This window comes from Pieris rapae, chromosome 1, assembly GCF_905147795.1.
Source record: "Pieris rapae chromosome 1, ilPieRapa1.1, whole genome shotgun sequence".
Taxonomy (NCBI): domain Eukaryota; kingdom Metazoa; phylum Arthropoda; class Insecta; order Lepidoptera; family Pieridae; genus Pieris; species Pieris rapae.
The window spans coordinates 8,196,883-8,219,711 of record NC_059509.1 but is presented as its reverse complement, the minus strand read 5'-3'; the positions used below and the strand labels follow the sequence as shown (position 1 = coordinate 8,219,711).

The 22,829-nt window shown below is 31.4% G+C and overlaps 7 protein-coding genes across 9 annotated transcripts; 3 read left to right on the top strand and 4 right to left on the bottom strand.

Moving 5' to 3' along the window:
* Positions 1–225: 225 nt before the first annotated feature.
* On the bottom strand, positions 226–1,200 carry LOC111003871 (NADH dehydrogenase [ubiquinone] 1 alpha subcomplex assembly factor 2). The gene is made up of 3 exons (XM_022274611.2): positions 946–1,200; positions 709–859; positions 226–494 (listed from the first exon to the last, which is right to left on the bottom strand). Exons 1-3 carry the CDS (start codon positions 1,037–1,039, stop codon positions 290–292), a joined length of 450 nt encoding a protein of 149 aa, XP_022130303.1. The 5' UTR covers positions 1,040–1,200; the 3' UTR covers positions 226–289.
* A 3,282-nt stretch (positions 1,201–4,482) lies between these two features.
* Positions 4,483–5,978, top strand: LOC111003840 (tax1-binding protein 3 homolog). The gene is made up of 3 exons (XM_022274561.2): positions 4,483–4,701; positions 4,790–4,918; positions 4,990–5,978. The coding sequence occupies exons 1-3, from the start codon at positions 4,648–4,650 to the stop codon at positions 5,176–5,178; spliced, it is 372 nt and encodes a 123-aa protein (XP_022130253.1). The 5' UTR covers positions 4,483–4,647; the 3' UTR covers positions 5,179–5,978.
* Positions 5,979–6,395: 417 nt separating this feature from the next.
* On the bottom strand, positions 6,396–7,254 carry LOC111003859 (NADH dehydrogenase [ubiquinone] 1 alpha subcomplex subunit 5). The gene is made up of 3 exons (XM_022274596.2): positions 7,093–7,254; positions 6,846–7,007; positions 6,396–6,763 (listed from the first exon to the last, which is right to left on the bottom strand). Exons 1-3 carry the CDS (start codon positions 7,108–7,110, stop codon positions 6,587–6,589), a joined length of 357 nt encoding a protein of 118 aa, XP_022130288.1. The 5' UTR covers positions 7,111–7,254; the 3' UTR covers positions 6,396–6,586.
* Positions 7,255–7,916: 662 nt separating this feature from the next.
* Positions 7,917–14,467, top strand: LOC111003876 (E3 ubiquitin-protein ligase Topors). The gene is made up of 5 exons (XM_022274619.2): positions 7,917–8,294; positions 8,597–8,797; positions 9,979–10,148; positions 11,246–11,452; positions 11,550–14,467. Exons 2-5 carry the CDS (start codon positions 8,606–8,608, stop codon positions 13,030–13,032), a joined length of 2,052 nt encoding a protein of 683 aa, XP_022130311.2. The 5' UTR covers positions 7,917–8,294; positions 8,597–8,605; the 3' UTR covers positions 13,033–14,467.
* Positions 14,468–15,117: 650 nt separating this feature from the next.
* On the bottom strand, positions 15,118–20,141 carry LOC111003831 (mitogen-activated protein kinase p38b). 2 transcript variants are annotated; one of them, XM_045629233.1, is made up of 9 exons: positions 19,908–20,141; positions 19,512–19,648; positions 19,138–19,331; positions 18,661–18,770; positions 18,425–18,549; positions 17,708–17,787; positions 17,164–17,285; positions 16,609–16,739; positions 15,118–16,394 (listed from the first exon to the last, which is right to left on the bottom strand). In XM_045629233.1, the coding sequence occupies exons 1-9, from the start codon at positions 20,009–20,011 to the stop codon at positions 16,318–16,320; spliced, it is 1,080 nt and encodes a 359-aa protein (XP_045485189.1). In that variant the 5' UTR covers positions 20,012–20,141; the 3' UTR covers positions 15,118–16,317. The 2 variants fall into 2 exon arrangements, with proteins under 2 accessions (XP_045485189.1, XP_022130240.1); XM_022274548.2 differs by lacking the exon at positions 17,708–17,787 and adding an exon at positions 18,020–18,099 and having other exon boundaries at positions 19,908–20,140.
* Positions 20,142–20,303: 162 nt separating this feature from the next.
* LOC111003849 (NADH dehydrogenase [ubiquinone] 1 beta subcomplex subunit 6-like) lies at positions 20,304–21,212 on the top strand. Its single transcript, XM_022274572.2, has 3 exons — positions 20,304–20,650; positions 20,723–20,824; positions 20,962–21,212. Exons 1-3 carry the CDS (start codon positions 20,408–20,410, stop codon positions 21,106–21,108), a joined length of 492 nt encoding a protein of 163 aa, XP_022130264.1. The 5' UTR covers positions 20,304–20,407; the 3' UTR covers positions 21,109–21,212.
* Positions 21,206–22,817, bottom strand: LOC111003847 (probable dimethyladenosine transferase). Of its 2 annotated transcripts, none has more exons than XM_022274571.2 (5): positions 22,637–22,817; positions 22,162–22,348; positions 21,788–22,091; positions 21,487–21,708; positions 21,206–21,359 (listed from the first exon to the last, which is right to left on the bottom strand). In XM_022274571.2, the coding sequence occupies exons 1-5, from the start codon at positions 22,692–22,694 to the stop codon at positions 21,210–21,212; spliced, it is 921 nt and encodes a 306-aa protein (XP_022130263.1). In that variant the 5' UTR covers positions 22,695–22,817; the 3' UTR covers positions 21,206–21,209. The 2 variants fall into 2 exon arrangements, with proteins under 2 accessions (XP_022130263.1, XP_045485209.1); XM_045629253.1 differs by having other exon boundaries at positions 22,162–22,363; positions 22,637–22,813.
* Between the last annotated feature and the right edge of the window lie 12 nt (positions 22,818–22,829).

The window sequence follows — 22,829 nt, the reverse complement described above, 5'->3', positions numbered from 1 at the left end:
TTTCATCTTTCTTTAAATCATAATTTATTAATCAGTTTCTTCAGATAATAATATACATAATATCAACTATCCACTATCACAGCATGTTATACCTGAAATACATGTTTAATTTTCCTTGCCAAGAGGCCAAAATATTAATAAGTCAAATTATTTTTAACTTAATTAAACAAGAATTTGGTGCATATTCAAGGAACAAATTATAAGTATACAATTAAAGGAATAATGTCAAAATAAATAAACTTTATTTTGTATGTAATTAATTATCACACATATTTATTACCACTAACAACTAATATTTATTTCTATGATGATCTTCTATGTCTCCTACATGGAAATCCTTGTATTTAGGAAAAGATTGAGGACCTCTTTCTACAGCTGTTGGGAGAGAACCACCATCTTCAAGTCTTTTAGCTTCTATCTTATCAGCATTTAATTTCTTCATTTCAGCTACAGCTAAGTTATTTGCTATTTCCTCATTTGTAGGTGGCTCCGATCTACAATTTAAATAAATGTTTTAACATTATTTATCACTCCATCCCTGGGACTACAATATCCTCAAGTTTTCTATTTGTACAGTTTATTGGATCTATATCCCATTAAATTTGAAACAATGACAGTTCACTAAATATTAATGACTGTCTGTGAATGATTAACACATAGTGTCATATGCCAGTAAAACAATAAATACATCATAAGAAACAACATTACCTTCTCATTCGAAGCCAAGACTCCCACTCAGCAGGCAATGGATCTTGAAAATCTAGGCCTTTAGGTGGGTCATACCAACGTGCTGGTTTTCTTTTGCCTCTACTTGGATCAGCTGGTATTTCATAATATACATTTCCAATATAATCTTTTCCTATAAAATTTAGTAAGTAAATTTATTAAGTTAATACATAGTGAATGTTTCTTATATTTATTAACTATAAGGTATTATGTATTTACCTATTTCATTACCACGTATTTGTCGAGGTCGAAAAGAATTTAAAAAATTCCGAAACGCAATGCGCCAGACGTATCTGTATTCACCCCCCGACATCTGCTAGGTATTTACTGATTTATTTTGCAATGCATAAAATGAAAAGGTAAATCTAGTCGCATAGATCTTTAGAATTAACCCAATTAAACATAGCAATTATAAAATAAAAATACTCATTACTCGAATCTCTAAAATCGAAATAGTTGATAATTGATATATTATTTTGACGTTGACGGTTGACGGTGTTCTTATTTTTAGATTTTAAGAACTAGATTTTATGAATTTCGAAGAGTATACTAGATCAAATGCAATTAAATTTGCTTATATAGTAAAGAATAGCTAGAAACCATTCTGGAGTCTGGACTGAAAATACAAACTATCATATAATACGTGGATTATGGATAGCAAAAGATGGAAACTATGGGTCTTATTTTTAATTTTATTTCTCTGATGTTTTAACATAAGAGAAATAAAATTAATGATGTTTTATTTTAATAAAACATCATGTGGATATTACTATTTTTAAATCTATACTAATATTATAAAGAGGAAAGGTTTGATTTTTTGTTTGTTTGTTTGTTTGTATGAATCGAATAGGCTCCGAAACTACTTGGCAGATTTGAAAAATTCTTTCACTGTTGGAAAGGTACATCATTCCTGAGTGACATAGGCTATATTTCATTTTCAAAAAAAATAGGCATCCTTACTAAAATTACGATAACATTAACATTTGTTTATTATTTGATACAATTCTAACAGATGGCGCTGAGTTAAAGGTAGTTTAGTTTAGGTCCGTGTCGTGGTACCAACGTTTCACATAAGTTCTCCTACGGTTTCCCTTGATTAATTTACTACTATGTAATATAACAAAAACCTTAGCCACAGCAACGCTTGGCCGAGTCTGCTACTATTTAATAAATGCACTAATGCCTAAGGTAAACTTTTCAAAGGTTAGTGACAAAAACTTTTACAACTTATGTATGTAAGAAATAACATGTTTCAAGTCCCGCGCGTTAATATTGCGACTGGCGGGCGGTGGCCATCTTACTGACGTAGTCGAACTGTCGGTATTGAGTACATCTACCACTTGTTTTTATTGCTTTTTATTCTCGTTATCCTGATTTATTATTTCATTTAGGAATTTAATTAAGGAAATATTTATAATTGAATATCTTATTACTATCTTACTAAATGTAAGCAATATAATATAAATACCTATAACATAACCCTATATTATAAACTCTTTTCACCAGAGGTGGCAACACCCCACACGCAAATAAATTAGTACATTATTTTTTTGCTGTCTGTACTTTTCTGCGATAGATGACGTCACGCAGCTGTTATTGTGACAAGGTTCCATCGCAATATCAACGTGCGGGGCTAGTATGGAAATAAGGCTATTGGTGTTGGGTTAAAAGTTCAAACTTCAAGGAGTATTGAATTAAAGATACAGAGTAGAGAAGTGGTAATTGTTACATCCTCCCTCGCGAGGGGGATGTTTAAACCCGTACGGGGTATGTGCCCCCTTCGGGTGGTGCTTCGTTTCGCACCCTGCTGATACAGGGCGGTACGGGGGTGGGCTATATAGCCCTTGGTGGGGGCTGCTTCGCGCGAGGAGGCATTGGCTCGACTCGCTGCGCGCAGCCGATTGGGTCAAATCCGGGGTGTCAATCCGGTGGTGTGGGGGTCAAGGAGTAATCTCAACTTGACCCTGGTGTCTTGGTAGGTGGTATCGGGCAGCTAGCTACGCGGCTCGCGGTCAGTCTCCGCCGGGTGAGACCCCCAAAAGCCCGGGGGAGGCCCAGCGAGACGACCAGCGGTCGAAGCCGCGGCTACTGCCCCGGTGTCATGTCCGGGTTGCGAAAACTCACGCTTCATTGCATTCATACTTTGATACTTACTTACAATTTCCATACAATGTGGAAAACAACGCCACGCCATAACCATAAACTAGACCGATACAGAGTAGGCATGGGTTGGTCGAATATACAACAGAATTTAGACAAAGACATTTATAGGTACCTACATAATATAATTTCTTTATACTTACAGTGTATTATTAAACATAAACATGGAATAAAATGTTAAACCAAGAATAACCTAAGAATAAGGAAAATCTCTACAAATAAATAAATTTTTAAAACATTCTTTAACATTTTCCTATTTATTTTTTAGTGACTACTAAAGTCTTCACTGGACATTATGTCTGTCTATAGATTAAGATTTATATTATATTAGTGTTCTTTTTGAAGACTCATTTTCCAAAGCTCAAAGACTATGCATGGCATCCCCGAAACTAAAAATATTGATTTGCTTTTGTAACAAATAAAATAATAATAATTAAAGCTTTGGGTAACAATTTAGAATCCATTCACAACTAAAAAACAATTTTATGTTTTGATTAATGATGACAAAGTAATTGTTTTGAGATACAGGTACTTGTGGTTTTCTTCTCTGTTATTTCTCGCCAAGCCTTCATTTTCTCGTGTGTTTGTGTTCGTACTTAAAACTTTGTTTTCAATTATGGACAGATACAATCGTAATATATTTCTAAAAAGTTGCTGTAACCGAACACAAGAAACAAATTAAAATTCAATAATCGAATCGGAGCAAGCGATGAATGTCTTTTCTGTTACTATAAAACGGAGTTATTGGATCTTAAAGTCGTAATAAACATCGCTTTTATTTTTTGGCAGTTACCTACTTTTAGAAACCACGTTTTCTTGCTATCTAAATAAATATTAAAAACAATTATAGTAGATTGTTATGTTGTTGATACTATACTAAAACTTTAAATTCGATTCCTGATTTGACAATTTCAGTGTTGCAACGTTATGAAAAGTAATAAATAGTGACGTTGCGAAATTATTCGATACGGAAATGGAATAATTCCGGATCGATTACTCTGGTTTATAGTAGTATATTTAAACAACTACTACTTTAATAGAAACTAAGTATATCAGGAATTTAAATATTTCTGAACGGATAATTTAGTTATGACGATTAATTTTATTAAGTTCATTACTTTTTCAGTAACAGTGAAAGCTTTTCGTGAACGTTTTTTTCTTCGGGACAAGAAAATATCCACGTCTTTTTGTGATGTACTTGGCTTAGGATGAAAAACAGAAATATTAACTTTTTATAAAAAAAAGCAGATGTTTCTAATTAATAAATAATTATTATGAATAATTATGTATTTATTTCAATAAAAATCAATAATTTAGTCGTTGATATGTACACCAAGATTATGATTGAATGACATAAACATACATAGCGATTGTTTGTCAATTGTTGTGTACATCACTACACATTTCTAGGTGTAGCTAATGTCAAATTCGGAATTGAATTAAAAGTCGTGGTATAGTTAAAAATCATATATTCTAATGTCTATGTCACAGTTAAGCTAACTGTGACATATTATGCTCCATTGCGTTACGACTAAATTCTCGTCTCGCCACACATACATTATATTTTATATACTGTGTGTCTGTGATTTATATTGTAGTTTTTCTGTGGAGTGCGATGTATTAATAGTCTTTGAAAGTAGTTGTGTCGAATTTGAGACCTCATTTGAGTCATTTGTGATTTTTTACAATATTTGAAAACAAACTGTAAATTAAACTTTTAGCGATATTACTTTCACGGAGGTATAAATAAATTAATCAATCATGGCTAAGATGGCATTTCAACACCAAGCCGGAACGGCAATGGAATGTCTTAGTGTGAGTTTGCAAGACCACTCCCTTGTTTTTCCCTGGTTAACTGGTAATTGTAATATTTTTTATACTTACTACTACTATTATTTAACAGATTCCAATAACGTTACAAAAAGAGGCCGGTGTTGATGCTGAAGGCCGTGAAGTTATGAAATGTGGATTTAAAATTGGTGGTGGTATAGATCAAGACTATCGTAAGAGTCCTCAGGGGTATACGGATAATGTGAGTTCTGTTTAGCTAATTAGAACAATACTTTTAAACATGAATTAGGATTTATCATAATCTATTTTTAGGGCATCTATGTAACTGAAGTTCATGAAGGAAGCCCAGCTGCGAAAGCTGGTTTACGTATGCATGATAAAATTCTACAATGTAATGGGTATGACTTTACAATGGTTACTCATAAAAAAGCTGTTAGTTATATAAAAAAACATCCAGTATTAAACCTCCTAGTGGCAAGAAAAGGTGTGACTTCCACATAACTAAATTAATAATCCTAGAACAAGAGATATTATCGTGTTATTTATTTTTTAAATAAGTTTAGTTATTTAATTTTGTAATATATTAATTAGGACAACATAAAATTACTTCAGATTGGATGTCTGTAATATTGTAATATTTAGCTTAATAATTTACTTATATTTCATAACATTGGTAAAAAAAATATAAAATATTACTCTAACATTGTTTATAACTAAGAATTTTCTTATGAACATTTATCATGTACTCTATTACAGTCACCTAATCTTTATGATAGCTGCTGATCATAAGTAACAGATTCAGGTTACCATGTTTTCAATTAAAAATATATATAATTGGCATAAATGGTGAGAATGAAATGCTTTTTATAAGTTTGTTTGTATCTGTTGACTATAGTAATAAGTATTAAAACTATATAATTTGTAATTAAAATGGATTGATGTGTGCCAAGTTGAAGCTGTGTTTCACTTAAATGTTTAATAGTATATAACATGATTTCAACTTTTGTATCACCAAAGACTAGTGAAAAAGATCACAATGTTTAAACACCTCAATACCTACTTATGTGTAACATGGTTTGTTTGTTAAAATAAATAAGCAATAAGTATCAGTATAAACTTTATGAAACTAAGGTTTTGATATGACAATTTATGTAAAAATATATTTTATTTTTTGTAAACAAAATGTTAGTAATACTTACTGAAAAAGTAAATGTCACACTCATCTTGCTAATATGTTGCAATGACCATTTTATATGCTGTGTTATATTTTTTTCTCTTTTAAATTAAAACAAATCTTTCTTTTTCTTGTTTACATCTACTGTCCTACATTAGTAGCCTCTTTAAGTATCCTGCTGATTACTTCCTCTGACAACTCTCTTTGAGAAATGATGTATATAAATTGAACAACAATGACAAGAAATAATTTTGCAGCTTGTATCAACTACATATTAAAACAAAAATATGTTATCAAAACTTATAAATCTTACATAATTTATTATATATAATACAAATACTGACTATATTGTGCATAAATGTCAAAATCTTGTACAATAATTTAAAAAATAAGGAGCTTATGACTTTACTTATACAATACATTCAACATCATTAAAGTGTTTCTTATAACATGGTGCAGAATTTTAATACATACTATATTTAAAGATAATTTAAGGTCCTGATATCCCTAAAGCCAATGATTTGAATTGAAAAAAATACGAATATATTTCTACAAGATGATTTTATTCTAACAATTTATTTCAATCTAGTACATAGAATGTTAATTGGGAAACATAAAATAACATAACACAACTAAGCCTTGACCAGAGATTAGTTGTTGAACTATTTTAAACACTCAAACTATTTGTTGATAAATAGATTCTAAATGAAAACTAGTTATGTTTTTTAGTGAAAATTAGGCTTTTGATGGTGGCCAATCCCATTGACCTTTAGGAGGTTTTGCAACAAGAGGTTCCCATGGCTTCCAATTTAACATTTTTCGAGCTAAATTCAACTCATTTTCTGCTTGTATAATTAATTCTTCGGCTTGACCACAATTAATTTTATTTTCGATTTCATAACTGTCTTTTGTCTGCAACATTAAAGTGATAAATCAGTAAGATTTGGCAATATTTCGGCATATGCAGCTTAAGCTTTAACTAAAACTTTGCTACCTGTTGTAGGACTGCTGCTCTTTCTTTGACAATTTGTTCTGTATATTTCCTGTAGACTGATTGTTCGGGCATTTTTTGCAAAGTTCTTAATATTTTACCATACAATGCTCCCAAAGTGTGATGAGGATTTGGATTTACAGCTAGACCCATTAGTCCTGTTGTCTAAAATACGATAATTATTGCTTTTATCTGAATTTAGGTTACATAATACCAAATCAAAAAATTCATTTTAATTCTATCTTCATACCTTTTTTATCAATCCCATATTTATCTTCTAAGATTCTTTCTAGTACTAAAGCTACTTAGAAGAAAAAACACTGAAAATTACTTCCGCTTTTCAAAATTAAAATTTTGTCATTAAATTAGATGAGGATGACAGTTGACTGAAAGTAGTTCTTTAAGTGACACGACACGTAAAAGTGTGTGTTTTTTACTCTGTTCTTACAGAATATCGTAGACGGACTATGGTATATGCAGTTTTTTCTTTAAATTGGGCATAGCCAGTAGGGAGCTCCAGGTCGTAGTGGAGAACGACGTTCCAGTGCGTTAACATTGTTGGCTATTTATAATGATTGAAGTGGCGATATTATACTCAAAATTAAGTACTATTTTTTTCTTCGTGGGCCTCTAAAGGTGATTTTCTCAAAGCTTCATTAATGGATATGTCAATCAGTTCAATGAAGCGCAAAAACATAAATAAATGTGAATTTAATAATACAACGAAATTCAAATGTAGCATATTATGTTACTCAATTACTGATAAGACCATCATGACTTTTTTGTCTGTATACAATTATCGTATTATATTGTCATTTTATTATTACTTATTAGTCATTGTAAAATTGGAGTGAATGTAGAAAACAATTTAAACTGCATTTGTAGCTTCAAGCTCCCTGTACAAATTCGATGATAAATGCTTCTGTTATGCTTAAAAATTCAACAATAAAGAAATGGATAGATTTTTCATTGAAAAAAAAAACTATAGTTTTACTGTTTACTGTAAATTCCTACCTACTGTATTTTTACACTACAGCTAATATATTTCTATCTATGTCACCCTACTTGGTCTTGGTCTGTAGTATACTACTTGATCTGTGAAATAGAATCAATGTGTGAAAATTGAAAATTAAATATGTTACCAAGGGATATCCAAGAAATATTTTCGTTTTAATTGGTTTTGTTTAATTGACATTCTATAAAACTTTGATGTATCGTTCTACCGATCTTCAATATGTACACAACGGAGTAATTATCTAATTAATAGCAGGAGGATGTAATATTCATTAAGAATATTCTGTGATCGTGATTCGAGAATACTCATGATAGGGGATTTTTAAAGTGTCACAGTTACTTAGGCACTTTAATGCTGGTGATGTTGTTTTAAGTACCTACCTCTTTTGAAAGTCACAGCACATAAGCGACTATAGGACTGGTTCATCGGTTTATGGGGTAATACAGTTTTTTTTTATGTTGTTTCTATTTGTGCTGGATAAACTTTATTTGTGCTGGTATTTTAAACACACATTGTTTAGTGTAATTTCAATAAAGACATGATAAATTAATTTTATTGTTATTTTCATTGATATGTATCAATGCTCTTGTTGTAAGAGTAGGTTACAGATGCATAAAAACCTATTTTAACAACTGTGTTTGAATGCATCTACCCCTATCAGTTAAACAAAACAATTGAATTCATAGTTATATAAACATATATAGATTTAAGAATGTAAAATATTATTGTAAAATTTAAGGTCTTCAATATGGAGACAATATCAAACACATCTCAAGGAGACAGCAGTGTAAAAAGTGATGACAGTAGTCCCCAACATGAGAGTGGGAGAAGTTCACCTCCTCCAAACTGTGCAATATGTCTGGGAACATGTAAAAATAAATCTTTTACAGACTCCTGTCTGCACCAGTTTTGCTTTAGATGTATTTTGAAGTGGAGTAAGGTGAGTTTTTTTTATAAAACATTTGTAGATAATTAAAAACGCACATTGAAGAGGCTATTTTTCTTAAGTGGTTTTTCTTTCTAGATATATTTTTTGTAAAAAACTTTTGAAGGGAAACTTCTTTAGAATCATTGTGATTTCAAACCAGATGCAACAGAAAAACGACTGGATGTTACGGAAAAACCGCCAGTAAAAAGAGACAGAAACAAATTCGTACAATTTAACATGGGAGAAAATTAGATAGGAGGCATTCTATTTTTCTGACAGAAGTAATGCTTACTGTGTAGTTTCCGCAATTTAAAAATAACACTGATACTGCATTTTATACGTCCATCACTGCCATCTGGTAGTGCATTATTTGAACAGATTTAAGTCAGCAATTTAAAAATAACAATGATACCACATTTTATACGTCCATCACTGCCATCTGGTAGTGCATTATTTGAACTGATTTAAGTCAGTTTCTTGGTGGTATTTATTTAGGATAGGATTTATTCAATTTAGTTTTTACTAAATTAAAGATTGATAGTAAACTTATAACTTAAAATTTAAAATTAAAATATATTTTATAAACTAAAGTTTAATCCTACATAAAGGTAATGAAAAAAGTCTATTTACATATTATTAATAATAAAAATGTTGTTTTTGAAGGTTTCACTTCTACCATGTGTGAATTGCACATAGTATATTTTTTTCTCTGATAATAATTACAGGCAAGGTTGGCATGATTATAAGTTAAAACTAAAACACTTTTCATTTAAACCATGTTTTATATCATAATGGAGTTGACATTATTATGAGAGGTTTTCAGTTGGAGAATAAATAATGCATTAATGAAATAAAATATTAGAAAGAAAGGATAGAATTCATAAGTAATTCCAGTAAGAGTTAGTTATTTCCTTCCAGTTCAGTCCCACTAGGAAAGTACTTATGTCAACCCATTTAAAAATTAACATAACAAAGAACATACAAAGTAAATGTAAAGTGTTATAAATATGTTGCATATTTCTAATTAATATTAATTAGAGATATGCAACATATTTATAATATCTTTCCATTGATTATTTTTTTGTAGATACTTAATTTGAAATAGTAGTTTTAATTTAAAAACAATATCTAAAAACTACAAATTTGAACTGTTTGTTTCAAGAAATTAAAAAAAATCCATCCCTTATTTACAGGTCAAGGCAGAATGTCCACTATGTAAACAAATTTTTAAATCAATCATTCATAATGTACGTTCTAATCATCAGTATGAAGAGTACATGGTTGAACAAAGAAATCAAGTTGAGGATATTGAGAGAATTGAACTTGACAATTTAACAAATGCCACACAGAGATTTAGATACAGGTAAACCCTCCTAGATGAATTAGTAAGAAAGTAGACTCTAAGTAAGAAAATAAACGTAAGAAAATAAACTCCATAAACATAGTAAGTAATCATTTGAAAAATATTGTGTATATTTTTGACTAAATCACAACAAAAGTCCAGTAGTTTAATAATTTACTTTACTTTGCCAATGAGTAGGGATGCCTACATGTTCGAATTTAATGACATGGAATAAGTGATACCTTGATGATCTTATGTTCAAAAAACAAGAACAAAAAAAGGATATTCCAATTGAAAAAAAATTATAAACATTTTGAGAAAAGGTTGCACCCATAAAATAATAATCAAATGTTAAAGCTTAGTTTAGCAATTTGGTCTCAGAGATGCTGGTTTATTGTTAAATATCTTAACATAAAGTAAAGGCAGTAAAGGTTTGTTAGTGTTGTTAGTTGTCTACAATATTTTTTTGAAGAAATCCATAAGTTCTACAAACATCTTAAGAGAGCTCATAAGTCAACTGACAAAAATGTATTGGTAATGGGAGACTACAAAGCCAAAATAGGGCTGACACGTCCGTACGAAAAAAAAGGAAAATATGGTTACGGTACAAACAATCTTAGGGGTGAACGTCTTATACAATATTCCAATGAGTATAAGCTGTCAGTGATGAATACAATATTCAAGAAGCAATGACGCAAATGTATATCTTATGACCAAATAACTAAAAGCAAAATAGATTTCATACTGAGCAATACTCCAAAATCTATAACCAATATGGAAAAATTAGGTAATGTTAACTTCTCATAAGACCACAGAATGCTGAGATATGGTCTGCTGTGTGGGGATGTCCTAAAGATGAATTAAACATTTAAAAAGACAGTCGTACTCAAGTCTAGAAATAACATAATATATCTAAAACAATCAGGAGAATTAGATAATAATTTGCAGGAAAAAATAAACGTCAACTTAGAAGAAATAATTTCAACTTGTATAAAATAATACAAAATACAAAGCCAAACAAAAAAACTCAGTTTCATTCATTAAAACTCAGTTGAAATTTCTAATGATTTTATTCAAATTTTAGAAATGATTATATAGCATGTATTTCTATATAACAGGACAACGCTAACATTGCCGTATCGAGATTCATGGGCGATAGAACAGATTTTGTCGAATTACCGGACAGCTGCTCGTCGACCACCACCCGCTCACAGACGTCGTCCACCTTCCTTTTTTCGTCGAACTGTCTATCGTCACAACCTCTGGGCTCGACCCCTCCCAGACTTCACGGGCAGATACCGAGACTGTGCACCAGACTTCTATAGGTATACAGTATATTTTCTTTGGTGTTGCAAAATAATGAATACTATATTGCTTGTGTTTTTAATCATAACATACAATTAAACATCGTATCTTTTTCAGGTGTAATGACTCACAAATGCACCGTTTAGTGCCTTGGTTAAGTAGAGAACTCCATTACTTACTAAATGAAAATGTTGGACATATATCCTATGTGATGACTCAAATAATGGATTTGCTTCCCCGATATCATATTAATTCCACAGAATTCCGAGAAGCAATGCAAAGGTATTTTGGGGACAGGACAGAGCATTTTTTACACGAATTATATTGTTTTGCATCAACACCTTATGATATGGCAGGATACGACAGGAATGTTCAATACACAACTGATTCCCGAGTATCGACGATAGTCAACGAGGTGATTTCGAGTTCTGATAATGACTCCAGCCTCGATTCCGAGGTAAATATGGATGATTATTTACGTCATTTCCCACTCGATGCACCACCTGGGCCGTCTCGAGGGCCCGCACCAGTCTACCCTCAACCCAATATTTCAAATCCATCAACAAATGATGTAATTCCAATAGAGACTATATCACATTCTGATTCTGATGATAACTCTGAAGTAATGGTTGTGGGATATATTAAGCCCCCACATGCGCGCACTCCGGAAGTAGTAGATCTGCTGGAGTCCGACAGCGATGTCGTCATCGAAGAAGACGCTCAACCGCCGCGGCCCATCGTGCCTCCGCAGGCGAGTCAAACTCAAGAAATCCGACCAGTGCCCTTGGTCAAACTCACTTTGAAACAACACCATCCGCCCTCCACAACTGCACCCTCCCTCTGTCCCTCCGCCCAACGAGCCCGCGCGCCTTCCGACTCTGACGATAGCACTTACACCCCGCCCTTATCCCAATATGGAACTTATCCGTCTCACAGTTCCGACAGTAGGTCTCCCGTTAGTGCAACTTCTACGTCGTCTGAATCAGATTTAATTTCAAGTAGTTCCTCATCTTCGACTGATATTGTTTCATATTATAGTGATTCGAGTAGTGACTCTTATAAACCGCGTCCGCAAAAAATTAGAAAAAAGAAGACCAAACGAAAATCAAGTAAAAGTGATAGAACAAAAAAAAAGATAAAGAGACCAAAAAAAGAAAAAAAGTCAAAAACGAAAACTGTAGAAACTAAACAAAGTAATCGTAAATCGTACTCTGGTAAAGGCGTCAAATCATCCAAAAGTGCCGGTACAGCGGCGAGTACGAGTTCAGGAAAATCTCAAACTTCTACAGATCAACCCAGTACTAGTGGAACACAGAATAGTCGTAAGCGTAACGCAAGGAAAGCAGAGGACAGAATTAGTTGTGAGAGCAAAAGACTGAAAAGTGCTGTTTCTGTTGTGAGTAATCAAAGGCATTTAAGGAGTTCCACTTGCAGTGAAGCGTCGAGTCACGCAAACAGTTCCAAATCTTATGCAGATGGTAATCCAAGCCAATGCAAAGAAAAAGGCACTGATCGAGGCCCTAACACAATTGTTAATAAAAATTCCGATGTTTCTGATACTGAGTTAAATGTGCCACGTAATATTACTGACAGTTTTTAGTACAATACATTAAAACTAGCATTACTGTGATAACTAGGATTTTGGGAGCTGGTCGCCGTGTCTGCTAGAGCCTCTACACAAATGTAATGTATAGCAATTATATCTGTACTACTATGTTAGCATTAAGTAGTTTTTTGTATCGCGGGTTGTATTTTGATTGTTTCACCAGATATGTATTTTTTATTTAAGACTGGGGAAAAAAATAATGCATTGAAAAAAAATTTTAAAAATTCCATTAGTTTTTTGTTTCACATGTATTTTAATGATTGAAATTAGACATTTTATTATATATATTATGAATGAAAATATATAAAATTCAAGATACAGGTGCACAAATTACAGAAGACTCAAGAACATAGTTTGAACTAATGCTGGGGTAACTGCACAAAACATAATTGGCCTTATAAATCATACCAGCAACAAAAAGTAAATTAAAATAACATTTTAATAAATTACCTTAATTATTCAGTCATAGAAAAACTAATCCAGTTATAGCTTAACAATGTTTAAATTTGATTAAATATATTTTCTTATAAATTATTATTCTTTAAAATATTTTTCGTTTAAGTTTTGTCGTATAAACAAGTTTAAAATCTTTTCTTAACAATCAACATAGCAATTGAACACGTAGAGTCAATTTGTACTAGCGCAGAGTCGAAGCGTCAAATTGTTTACAACTAAAGCGAAGAAAAGTAGGTTCGTTAGCGGGTGCGACGAAAGTATGCGTTATGCTTCGCAGTTCAGGTTAAATTTGTTATGTTCAGTTTTGGATGGACGCTTCGATGCGCTTCTACTATACGCTAGTATAAATTCACAATTAATTTAGTACAAGGTATTACTTTTAATTTGGTCGGATTCGTTTATATGTGAATAATATATACAATAAACTATGTATAAATAAAATCAATGTGTCTCCTATGCTCGTAAACTTGCAAATATTTTTATATCTAAATACACCAGAATCATTGATCTATTTAAGAAAATAGGAAATATGTTGCTGTATGTATTTAAATGAGTGGTTTAGTTGTGCCAGTGATACTGAGCAACTTATTTTAATATAAACAGTAAATTTCATTCAAGATTTAAATATTTATAAATTAGATCTATGCCAGTAAACACGGTTAACTCAAAGGTTGAGTCTGATTGCGGAAAATGAGTCCACCTACCTACCTAACTACTATAATAAAATCTACGAAATCACAAATGGTAAAAGATTAATGAATTGATTATATTTTTATTATATATTTTATACTTAATGTCCTCAACGTTACGTGTAAATTGTAGTAATTGAAAATGAATTTTGCGCAGTATCCTTGCGCCACTGATACCCTTGTATAAATTAGCTTTAGAGGTACCGGCTCGCCTTTAATGCCTATCTATGTGTAAATATAATTTTGATCAAATAAATTATTACGTTTGTATAAAGTTAGATTCATTTTAGTCGTTTTATTAATCGATCCTAATCATATAATTGATGAAAATATGGCTGGTTTATTATTGTAATATTTTCTAACCAATCGATATTTAAATTCTCGCTAACCTATGTAACCCAATGCGAATGCATTTTCAGGTAGCGTAAGTGTTTATGCATCCAAAAGAGCGCGCCGCGACTTTGTAAACATAGTTGTAGCTCATTTAAACGGTTCAAACACGTTTTTTAGAAAAGATTAGTCTCGACTCTGAATCTGATACATTGATAATAAAAGTTTGAAGTCTTTTATACTTACATATAACTTTCTTCTCACGATTTAATATATAGCAGTAGGGAGAATTTCTATTATCATAGTGTAAGGTTACGGGCAAAAGCCCGTAACCTTATAATCAACGAACAGTTCACTAATTTTTCACTACAACAGGAATATTTAGCTGACCCATACCAGATATTACACGTAAAATGATACATGTAAATAATTATTAAATGAATAATTGCATGTTTTATGCCAATGGAAAATAAAAATAAAGAGACATGTAGCTTTTATTTTGTCGAGATTTTTACTGGTTTCATTCCTTTAACCTTAATACTGAAACCTCATTAAGACCTATCTCAACCTCGACTGCTAGGGGTTATGAAAATAAAACTATCAGTTCTGTTTTAAATATGTAAATATATTTTCTCAAGGTTATTCTTATAGGGAATACTTACAGAAATTAAATATATATCACTACTATAACACATATTACTAAATAATTTTTAGACAATTATCTTATTAAATTTGGATACGCGTGCCATGTTCTCAAAAATTGAGAACTTTACTGAAGACTGATTTGTTTCCACCTAGAAATCGTTGATTGCCGCAAATAATTGTAAAACACATTATAAATTTATATTAACAACTCATTTTGGTTAATTTATAATTTCATATATCGCTTATTGTTATCATTTATAATAAAACGGCATCTTAATCATGAGTTAAAGATTCAAACTGTAAATATACATGGAATAAATAATAATAATTTATAAGAATACTGAAAACAAATAGATTAGTAATACGTATTGATGTATTTATGGCGTTGCGTCATGCGTGATTTTTGCTGTCTGTTGTAGGTTGAACTTTTATAAAATACATTTATACACCGTAAAGTTTTCTTAGTCTAATTGGTTAAATATAAGCACCCGTTTTAGGCTCACTTATTTTTTACGAAATAGCTGCGGTTAAACTTAAGATACGTAGCATAAGAATAAAGATCATGTCATACACGATTCTTAAACACTAACTTTTACCGCGATCCAAAAAGAATTTAAGGACGTCTTTATTGATCTCCAAATAAAATTTCAAAAATACTATTTAATTCTAATCATTAGTAGATTTACCAACCATTTCTTGTTGATTTTCGATAAAATAAAACTGTCAATATAGTACCCAATTAATCTACTAGATCGTGGAAGAGGCGAAGCAAGATTTAGAAATGAGATTTGGCGGTAAATCTTGTTTCTGAATGTCACCGTTATAATTATAAACTGACAAATCATTTTCGTAATACTTGTATCACTATGCGTAAAACTAGTTTTTACTCTTCACAAAAATGTATTCCTTCTAGACTAGAGGAAAGTTGATTATAAAATATTAATAAGTATGAGCAAAACATAATGTTATCTAATACTTAATAGCATGTAAATAAAACAGGCTAATAATTGAATTTGGGACCTTTGACACACAACATTCAAAAAGTCCTAGCAATACCTAATTGTAGGTGTACAATTTATGCAAAATATATTTTTATTTCTATAAGAAAACATTTTTCAAAGGTTATGTGCAAGGGTCCCGGCATATAAAACTAAAATGATTAAGGGTTGACCTCAACTACAGTATTCATGTGCTGCGGGTGCGGTTTGAACTCTACCACTTCATTCCAAACCAATTCTGTAAAATATTAAACCTTATTTCACATGTGCGAGAGGGGTGAAGGACAGAGATGGCAAGTGACTTGCCTCTATAATATAATCAATAAATAATCTTTTGAATATGTTAAATTATACGATTTTAGATTAGACTACTCTTATTGTTAAATACTAAAATTCGGCTAGTTTAGATTAACATCTTGTATTAAAATAAAATACATGTAATCTGTACTAACCCTTCCATTTCTCGACAGGCAAGTCCATATCTTCAAAACTCTGGTCATAGGGTGCCGACACCGGCTCATCGCTTGGATCTGCGTACTGCGTTAAGTATTCATGCGCCAGCGCTTGTTCGGCAGTTATACGTCTTGGATTAAACCAACACAAATTAGAACCAGAAATCAAAGGATCAAGACGGACATCTAATGTCATACAATAGTCTTTGTTTACATTTGTAAACTTTTAAACACACCAAAAGGCATTCAAATTGAAAGATATCAGTTACAACGTTACAGGGGCTTAGTCAAGATGCCTTGACAATAGTGTATGCCGAAAAGTAGTTTTGTATGTATTTTTGTCGATATGAATTTATAGGCTTCATTCATGTTATCTATAGAAATTATCACGAGATACGTAGAAATGGAAGTTCATCGACACAATTTTTCTATAATCTACATACATATATCACATAAACATTTCTTTTGAAAATAGCATTATTGTTAAATGAAAATATTTTTTTTTAACTTTCCTTGGTTCTTTGGGTTAGGGTTATGAGCCTTTTTAAAACTTACTTGTCAGCATCCAACTCAAGCATAAGCTCAAGTAAATTGATCGCAAGGGGATTCGCACCACGAAACACTTCACGGAAATCGCGGCGCTTTAATGTTGGTAACGATTGTATGTAATTGCGAGCCTGCAATACAAAATAATTTGCTATAAAATCACAACTCTGTTAAGCTGACATGCTCATCTTAAGAAACAAATGAATATTACGTCATAATAAAGTAAGTAACTGTAAAGACAATCGTTTGTCTTAACTGTGTGGGTTATTCCCGCATTGGGCTTGAATATTTATTAAAACATTTTTATACTTAAACAAATTGTTATTGTATATGTAAAGTTAAAATATTAGTAAAGTAAGCTATATTACTATAAAGTATGCACACAAAATTTACTACTCGTGGGCAATGCATAATAAGCCTTATTTTTAATACACTTTGTATAAACTCACTAAAATATCTACTGTCAAAGACAGGAAAAAACACCTTGACTTTTTGACAATAAAATAAGTACAGAACTTTTTTTTTATTCCAATTATGAAGTTTCATGGCTTACCTCTTCACTTAAAATTTTGTCTATAGTCTCTTGATCGGGTTTCCCACATAAAAATAATATTCTTGTGAGATGGTCAATATCTGAATGCGTACATGTTAAGGTTACAAGCACGAAACTTACACAAGCTAAAGCTAAACATGGCAAATTAAAGTTGTATTAAGCTTTGTTAATTTTTACCAAGACAACATTTTAAGCACAATCAAAAACTTACATACATATAAGGAAATGGTAAATATCAAAATATTGCTGGTAAAGCAGAAGATTAAAGGAAAGGAAAAGGCTCCCAAAACCCAGGCTAGTGGCTTTACTTACAGACTCTGAAGAGATTTTCTTCATAAACTCCATACCTGGGGTCCCGAGGATCTCCATTATTAAATTCAATTGATGAATATCTGTCTCATTCATTAAGGTAGAAAGCAAAAAGAAAGTAGTAAATATCTAATATAGTTATGAAGCAAACATACCTAGTGACTATTTATAGAAATAATTGATGAAACTGAACTACTCAATGAAGCAGTAAGACATAAGATTAAAATTAATACACTTCTACTCAAAACTAACAAATATTTATTAGCACTAATAAAAAACAAAACAAAAGCTTACCTTGTGTTTGAAGTTTCATATTAAATTATTATCACCTTAACAGAGTCTACATCTTTATTATTAAGGTTATCTTAAAAAATTGCACTATCCAATATTTTATCAGAAAAAGGATACGGTCTGTACCAGGAAAGAGTGTCCTGCTGGTTAGTAATTCAGCCATAATACAACCCACAGACCATATATCAACAGTTTGATTATAATGCATCCAATTAAGCATAATTTCAGGAGCTCTGTACCATCTAAAACATTTAAGTGCGTAATTAAATATGGTTTTAATATGAACTTTTGATTTAAATATATCTATCCATGATTAATGGATTTATGTTAATTTAGTTATCAACACAAAATACCTAGTAGCCACATAACCAGTCATTTCTGTTTCAGTGGGACGAGCCAAGCCGAAGTCTAGGATCTTCAATTCACAGTCTTCATTGACAGCAATGTTTGATGGTTTGAGATCCTGTTAAGCAATGTTACATTATATGTAAAATAGTGTCAAATCTGTTTCCACACTTTTATGCACATTTGGTTGATTATACATTAAATGATATACATATATATTATATACATATATAGTGTTACAAGTGTTCTGATTTATAGCTATTATCCAGGCTTCCCTAATGCTTGTGTGAGCATACCAAGCAGTATTGCCCTCATGATGTTTTCACCCATTCACTTCCCAATCATGAGGTCTTGTGAGAAAAGAAAAATATATTGAAAAAGTTAAACAAATCTAAGGACTTAGAGGGTATAAAATAGCAGGTTTTTTCACAATTTACATATAGATAAGTGGTACCAATTATATACATCACTATTTTAATACTTACTCTATGAATTATTCCTGCTGAATGGATGTACTTAAGTCCTCTTAGTATTTGATACACAAGGAACTGTACATGATCATCAGACAATTTTTGTGTTCGAACAATATTGTTTAGGTCAGCTCCCATCAAATGAGTAACCAGATAAACTTGATTAAAATCTTCTAAATTGTTTTCTGATGTGAAGACATCCAGCAGTCCTTGAAGGTAAATAAATTTATTGATTTAATTATCTAACTTAGTATCAAAACTCGAGAGTGTTCCCACTCATCTCTGGTTTAGAAATATTTTAACTTATAACACTACTATGAGAGTGATATTGAATTTGAGGAACTAGCAGGCACTTTAGAGATAGTAAAATGCTTAAACAAATTAATTACCAATAACATTTTCGTGATTCATATGTTTTAACATACGAAGTTCACGGTAAGTTCGTTTTGCATGTACGGCAGATTGAAATGGCCGAGCTAACTTCTTAATTGCAACTTTCATATCGTGCACCTTGTCTATAGCAGAACTGAAATTGAATAACAATGTTAGTAGAATTACCTCATAATGCTGGATTTATTTAATATGATTACGTGACAATACTATTTCCGACAATATTTACTTCAAGACTGACACAAAATACAAATAACATAAACAACTTGATGTAGAATAATAAATCAGAGTCTATTAGACAGGCTATACTTGCTTATTATGTTAAATTATAAGAGCATATTTTAAAGAAATTGGCATTTTGCCTGTAAATGATAAATTAAATAAATAATACATACCATACTTGACCGTACGCGCCTGACCCTACAGGTGTAAGCATCTGATAACGTTCCGGTACGATCCATTCCGTCTTATTTATTTCAACTGTATGAAAACGAGGCATTTTAACACTGATATTTTACACGACAAACAGTTCAGGATCAAAAACTAAAATTCTAATTACAGGTTGCTAGTTTGCTACAAAAATTATTACAAAGTTACATATCAGCTGTCATTACCAAAAACTACAGAATATTCTAGAGTCTAGACACTAGACAGAAGAAAAGATCGACACAGATATCTAGAGGAAATAAGGAAACAGACAAATTATTTACTGTTTTTACATTCAAAGCCGTCTTAAACGGATTGTCAACGTCCATGAAACATTTGTTTTGATATTTCAGTGTTTTGACATATGAACAAGTGTCATTAATTTTACTAATCTTCGGCAGAAACTATGTATTAACGATTTACCATATTCGAATAACTATTGAAATTTAGGCGTTTCATACTCTAAATTATGGCTCAAACTGCTGGTGTAAAGCCTATGACCATTGCCGGTCGAGTGGCATTAGAAAGGGAAAGATGTATTGGAATGACTGACGCTGAACGACAGTGGCGAAAACAGTGGTTAAAGGATCAAGTATTGGCTCCTAATGAACCTGTGCATGTTGAAGAATACTGGAAAGAACGTACAAATCCTATACGTCGTTTCTATCGCAAACCTTTAGATACTCTTTTTGAAAAACTATCACCTGTTTTGGTAAGATTACATAATAATAACCTTATTACCTTAACTAAGAATATTTCAAAATATCGTGTTAATCTGTTTTAGGGAGTGAATCGCGCGGCAGATTATAGATATATCACTGGAAAACTAGGCTTGATTGCTGTTGGTGTGCTAGCAACACATTACTATTTTAAATATGCAGGAAATGTATGTACATTTTGTTTATATACTAACCTTATATACCAAAATCTTAAAAATATGATAAATGATTTTACTGAAATAGCATGCTAACCCTTTTCAAAGTGATAGGAATAAATACAATAAAATATATTGTTTTTTTATAGGACTGGACTAAAAAGGGAGGTTGGAGGGTGGTGACATCAAAACCAATTGTTTTGCCTGGTCAACCTAGATTCCCTTTTAAATCTGAACGAGCTAGTGATGCCGATTATGCTGACAGGGGTTTCAAAGATTCTGTACTTGTTAAGTGAGCTACTTGATTAGATGACTTTTTTTAACATTATGTATTAGAAAGAATCATGTAAGGAAAACATTGTTAGATATTTTATGTGAATAAAAAATAATCAATATATTATGCAAAGTGTATTCCTTCTGAATTAAAAGCATGTAGTAGCTTCATAAAGTCATCGCAATCCATAGTTCTGGCCCTCATTTGATCTGCTTCAGCCGTTGTCAATATATCTTGGACTTTTTGTTTTATTTCAAAATCTTCTGGGATCTCCTAAAAAAATATACAATATTATTACTATGTTTCGTACGTACGAATTATAATAAAGTAATCTTATTTTATTTACAGCTTTGCAATGTTCTTATATAAAAACATTATTTTAAAAAAGATTTTTTATAACCTTATTATGTAGAGAACAATGGACTCTATAGTTTTTCTCTAGAACAGCCATTGTAGTACTGTGTTTAAAGGCAGCTGCTAGTGTCTTATTTTTTCTAACAAATGCAATTCTTGTTAATCCATCCCATTCCACAAAATTTATTGGAGGAGGAGGATTTCTTGGTTCTATTCTTACAACACTTGATTCAACCTTTGGTGGTGGTCGAAAATTATTCTTCCCAACCTACAAAAAGATGAAATTAATAATCATATTTAACATGAAATATACTTATCTCTACTATGTTATATTTATAAAGTATTACCTTCATTAACATATCAACCCTAGCCAGGAGTTGCGTGTTAATAGATAATCTACAATACAATTTATCTCCAGGTTTAGCCACAAGTCTCTGTGCAAATTCCTTTTGAAACATTAATACTGCACATCTAAAGAAAGGACGGTGAAGTAATAATTTAAATACAAGTGGGGAACTAATTTGATAAGGTATATTTGCCACACATATATCGAAGAAAGGTAGTTCTGTTTTCAATACATCTCCCACTAAGATTTGTAGTTTAGCTTGATAAGGAGTACCTTGTACTCTTTTTTGTAGTTCTGCAACTAATCTGAAATAAATTAAGATTCAAATTTCTTATTCAATTTGACATTAATATAAAAACTTGAAATAAATATTACCTTGTATCAATTTCACAGGCTATTACTTTTTTAACTCTATCAAGCATTTTTATAGTCATATTTCCTGTACCAGGTCCAATTTCAAGGGCTACATCTGTTGGTCTTAATCCAGCTTTGTCCAGCATAGATGTTATAATCAAGGGGTTTTTTAATATGTGCTGCCCAAAATCCTTGTTGAATTGAATACCTTAAATCAGTTACACTTCAATTAAGCTATAATTTTTTTCATGTGTTCTCGTTCATCTGCAAGTGGCTATCAGTCATAATCAGATTTTTTCTGAGGTTATTTTGGGTTGGCTGTGAAACTGGATTTGAGATTAGTTTCTCTGGTCTAAGTCTTATATTATAAAATTAAATAGTCTAAGAAATAAAATTAAAGTCCAAGAATATTTAGTAAAGCCTTACTGAGACAACGGCATTTTCTCAAAATAATAATAATAAACCATACATAAATAACCTCAATCTAAGTACCTACCTTGTTTCGCAACTTCATTATGAATTCGGGACTTTTTTTCAATTTTAACTTTAGGCATCTTCAAATATTTTGAATAAACGAAAAAGCACGTTTGTTTATTTATTTCATATATTCAAACTCTATCAATAATTATTTTTATCGAAAGATGTTGGCACAGACTACGACTAGAAGTAGAAAACAGTACAATGTTGTC

Bases quoted from the DNA above. Each gene is read 5' to 3' on its own strand.
- LOC111003871 (XM_022274611.2), bottom strand. From the start codon at position 1,039: ATGTCGGGGGGTGAATACAGATACGTCTGGCGCATTGCGTTTCGGAAT. The intron at 860-945 runs GTAAATACATAA...TAAATTTTATAG, and splicing joins AATACGTGGTAATGAAATAG to GAAAAGATTATATTGGAAAT. The intron at 495-708 runs GTAATGTTGTTT...TTTAAATTGTAG, and splicing joins TCTTGGCTTCGAATGAGAAG to ATCGGAGCCACCTACAAATG.
- LOC111003840 (XM_022274561.2), top strand. From the start codon at position 4,648: ATGGCTAAGATGGCATTTCAACACCAAGCCGGAACGGCAATGGAATGT. The intron at 4,702-4,789 runs GTGAGTTTGCAA...ATTATTTAACAG, and splicing joins CGGCAATGGAATGTCTTAGT to ATTCCAATAACGTTACAAAA. The intron at 4,919-4,989 runs GTGAGTTCTGTT...ATCTATTTTTAG, and splicing joins CTCAGGGGTATACGGATAAT to GGCATCTATGTAACTGAAGT.
- LOC111003859 (XM_022274596.2), bottom strand. The intron at 6,764-6,845 runs GTAGCAAAGTTT...TTAATGTTGCAG, and splicing joins GAGCAGCAGTCCTACAACAG to ACAAAAGACAGTTATGAAAT.
- LOC111003876 (XM_022274619.2), top strand. From the start codon at position 8,606: ATGGAGACAATATCAAACACATCTCAAGGAGACAGCAGTGTAAAAAGT. The intron at 8,798-9,978 runs GTGAGTTTTTTT...CCTTATTTACAG, and splicing joins GTATTTTGAAGTGGAGTAAG to GTCAAGGCAGAATGTCCACT. The intron at 11,453-11,549 runs GTATACAGTATA...TATCTTTTTCAG, and splicing joins TGTGCACCAGACTTCTATAG to GTGTAATGACTCACAAATGC.
- LOC111003831 (XM_045629233.1), bottom strand. From the start codon at position 20,011: ATGCCTCGTTTTCATACAGTTGAAATAAATAAGACGGAATGGATCGTA. The intron at 19,332-19,511 runs GTAATTAATTTG...TTTACCTTCAAG, and splicing joins GAATCACGAAAATGTTATTG to GACTGCTGGATGTCTTCACA. The intron at 18,771-19,137 runs GTAAGTATTAAA...ATTGCTTAACAG, and splicing joins CAGCAGGAATAATTCATAGA to GATCTCAAACCATCAAACAT.
- LOC111003849 (XM_022274572.2), top strand. From the start codon at position 20,408: ATGGCTCAAACTGCTGGTGTAAAGCCTATGACCATTGCCGGTCGAGTG. The intron at 20,651-20,722 runs GTAAGATTACAT...AATCTGTTTTAG, and splicing joins AAAAACTATCACCTGTTTTG to GGAGTGAATCGCGCGGCAGA. The intron at 20,825-20,961 runs GTATGTACATTT...GTTTTTTTATAG, and splicing joins ATTTTAAATATGCAGGAAAT to GACTGGACTAAAAAGGGAGG.
- LOC111003847 (XM_022274571.2), bottom strand. From the start codon at position 22,694: ATGCCTAAAGTTAAAATTGAAAAAAAGTCCCGAATTCATAATGAAGTT. The intron at 22,349-22,636 runs GTAGGTACTTAG...AACTGATTTAAG, and splicing joins TAATGAAGTTGCGAAACAAG to GTATTCAATTCAACAAGGAT. The intron at 22,092-22,161 runs GTAATATTTATT...AATTTATTTCAG, and splicing joins GCCTGTGAAATTGATACAAG to ATTAGTTGCAGAACTACAAA.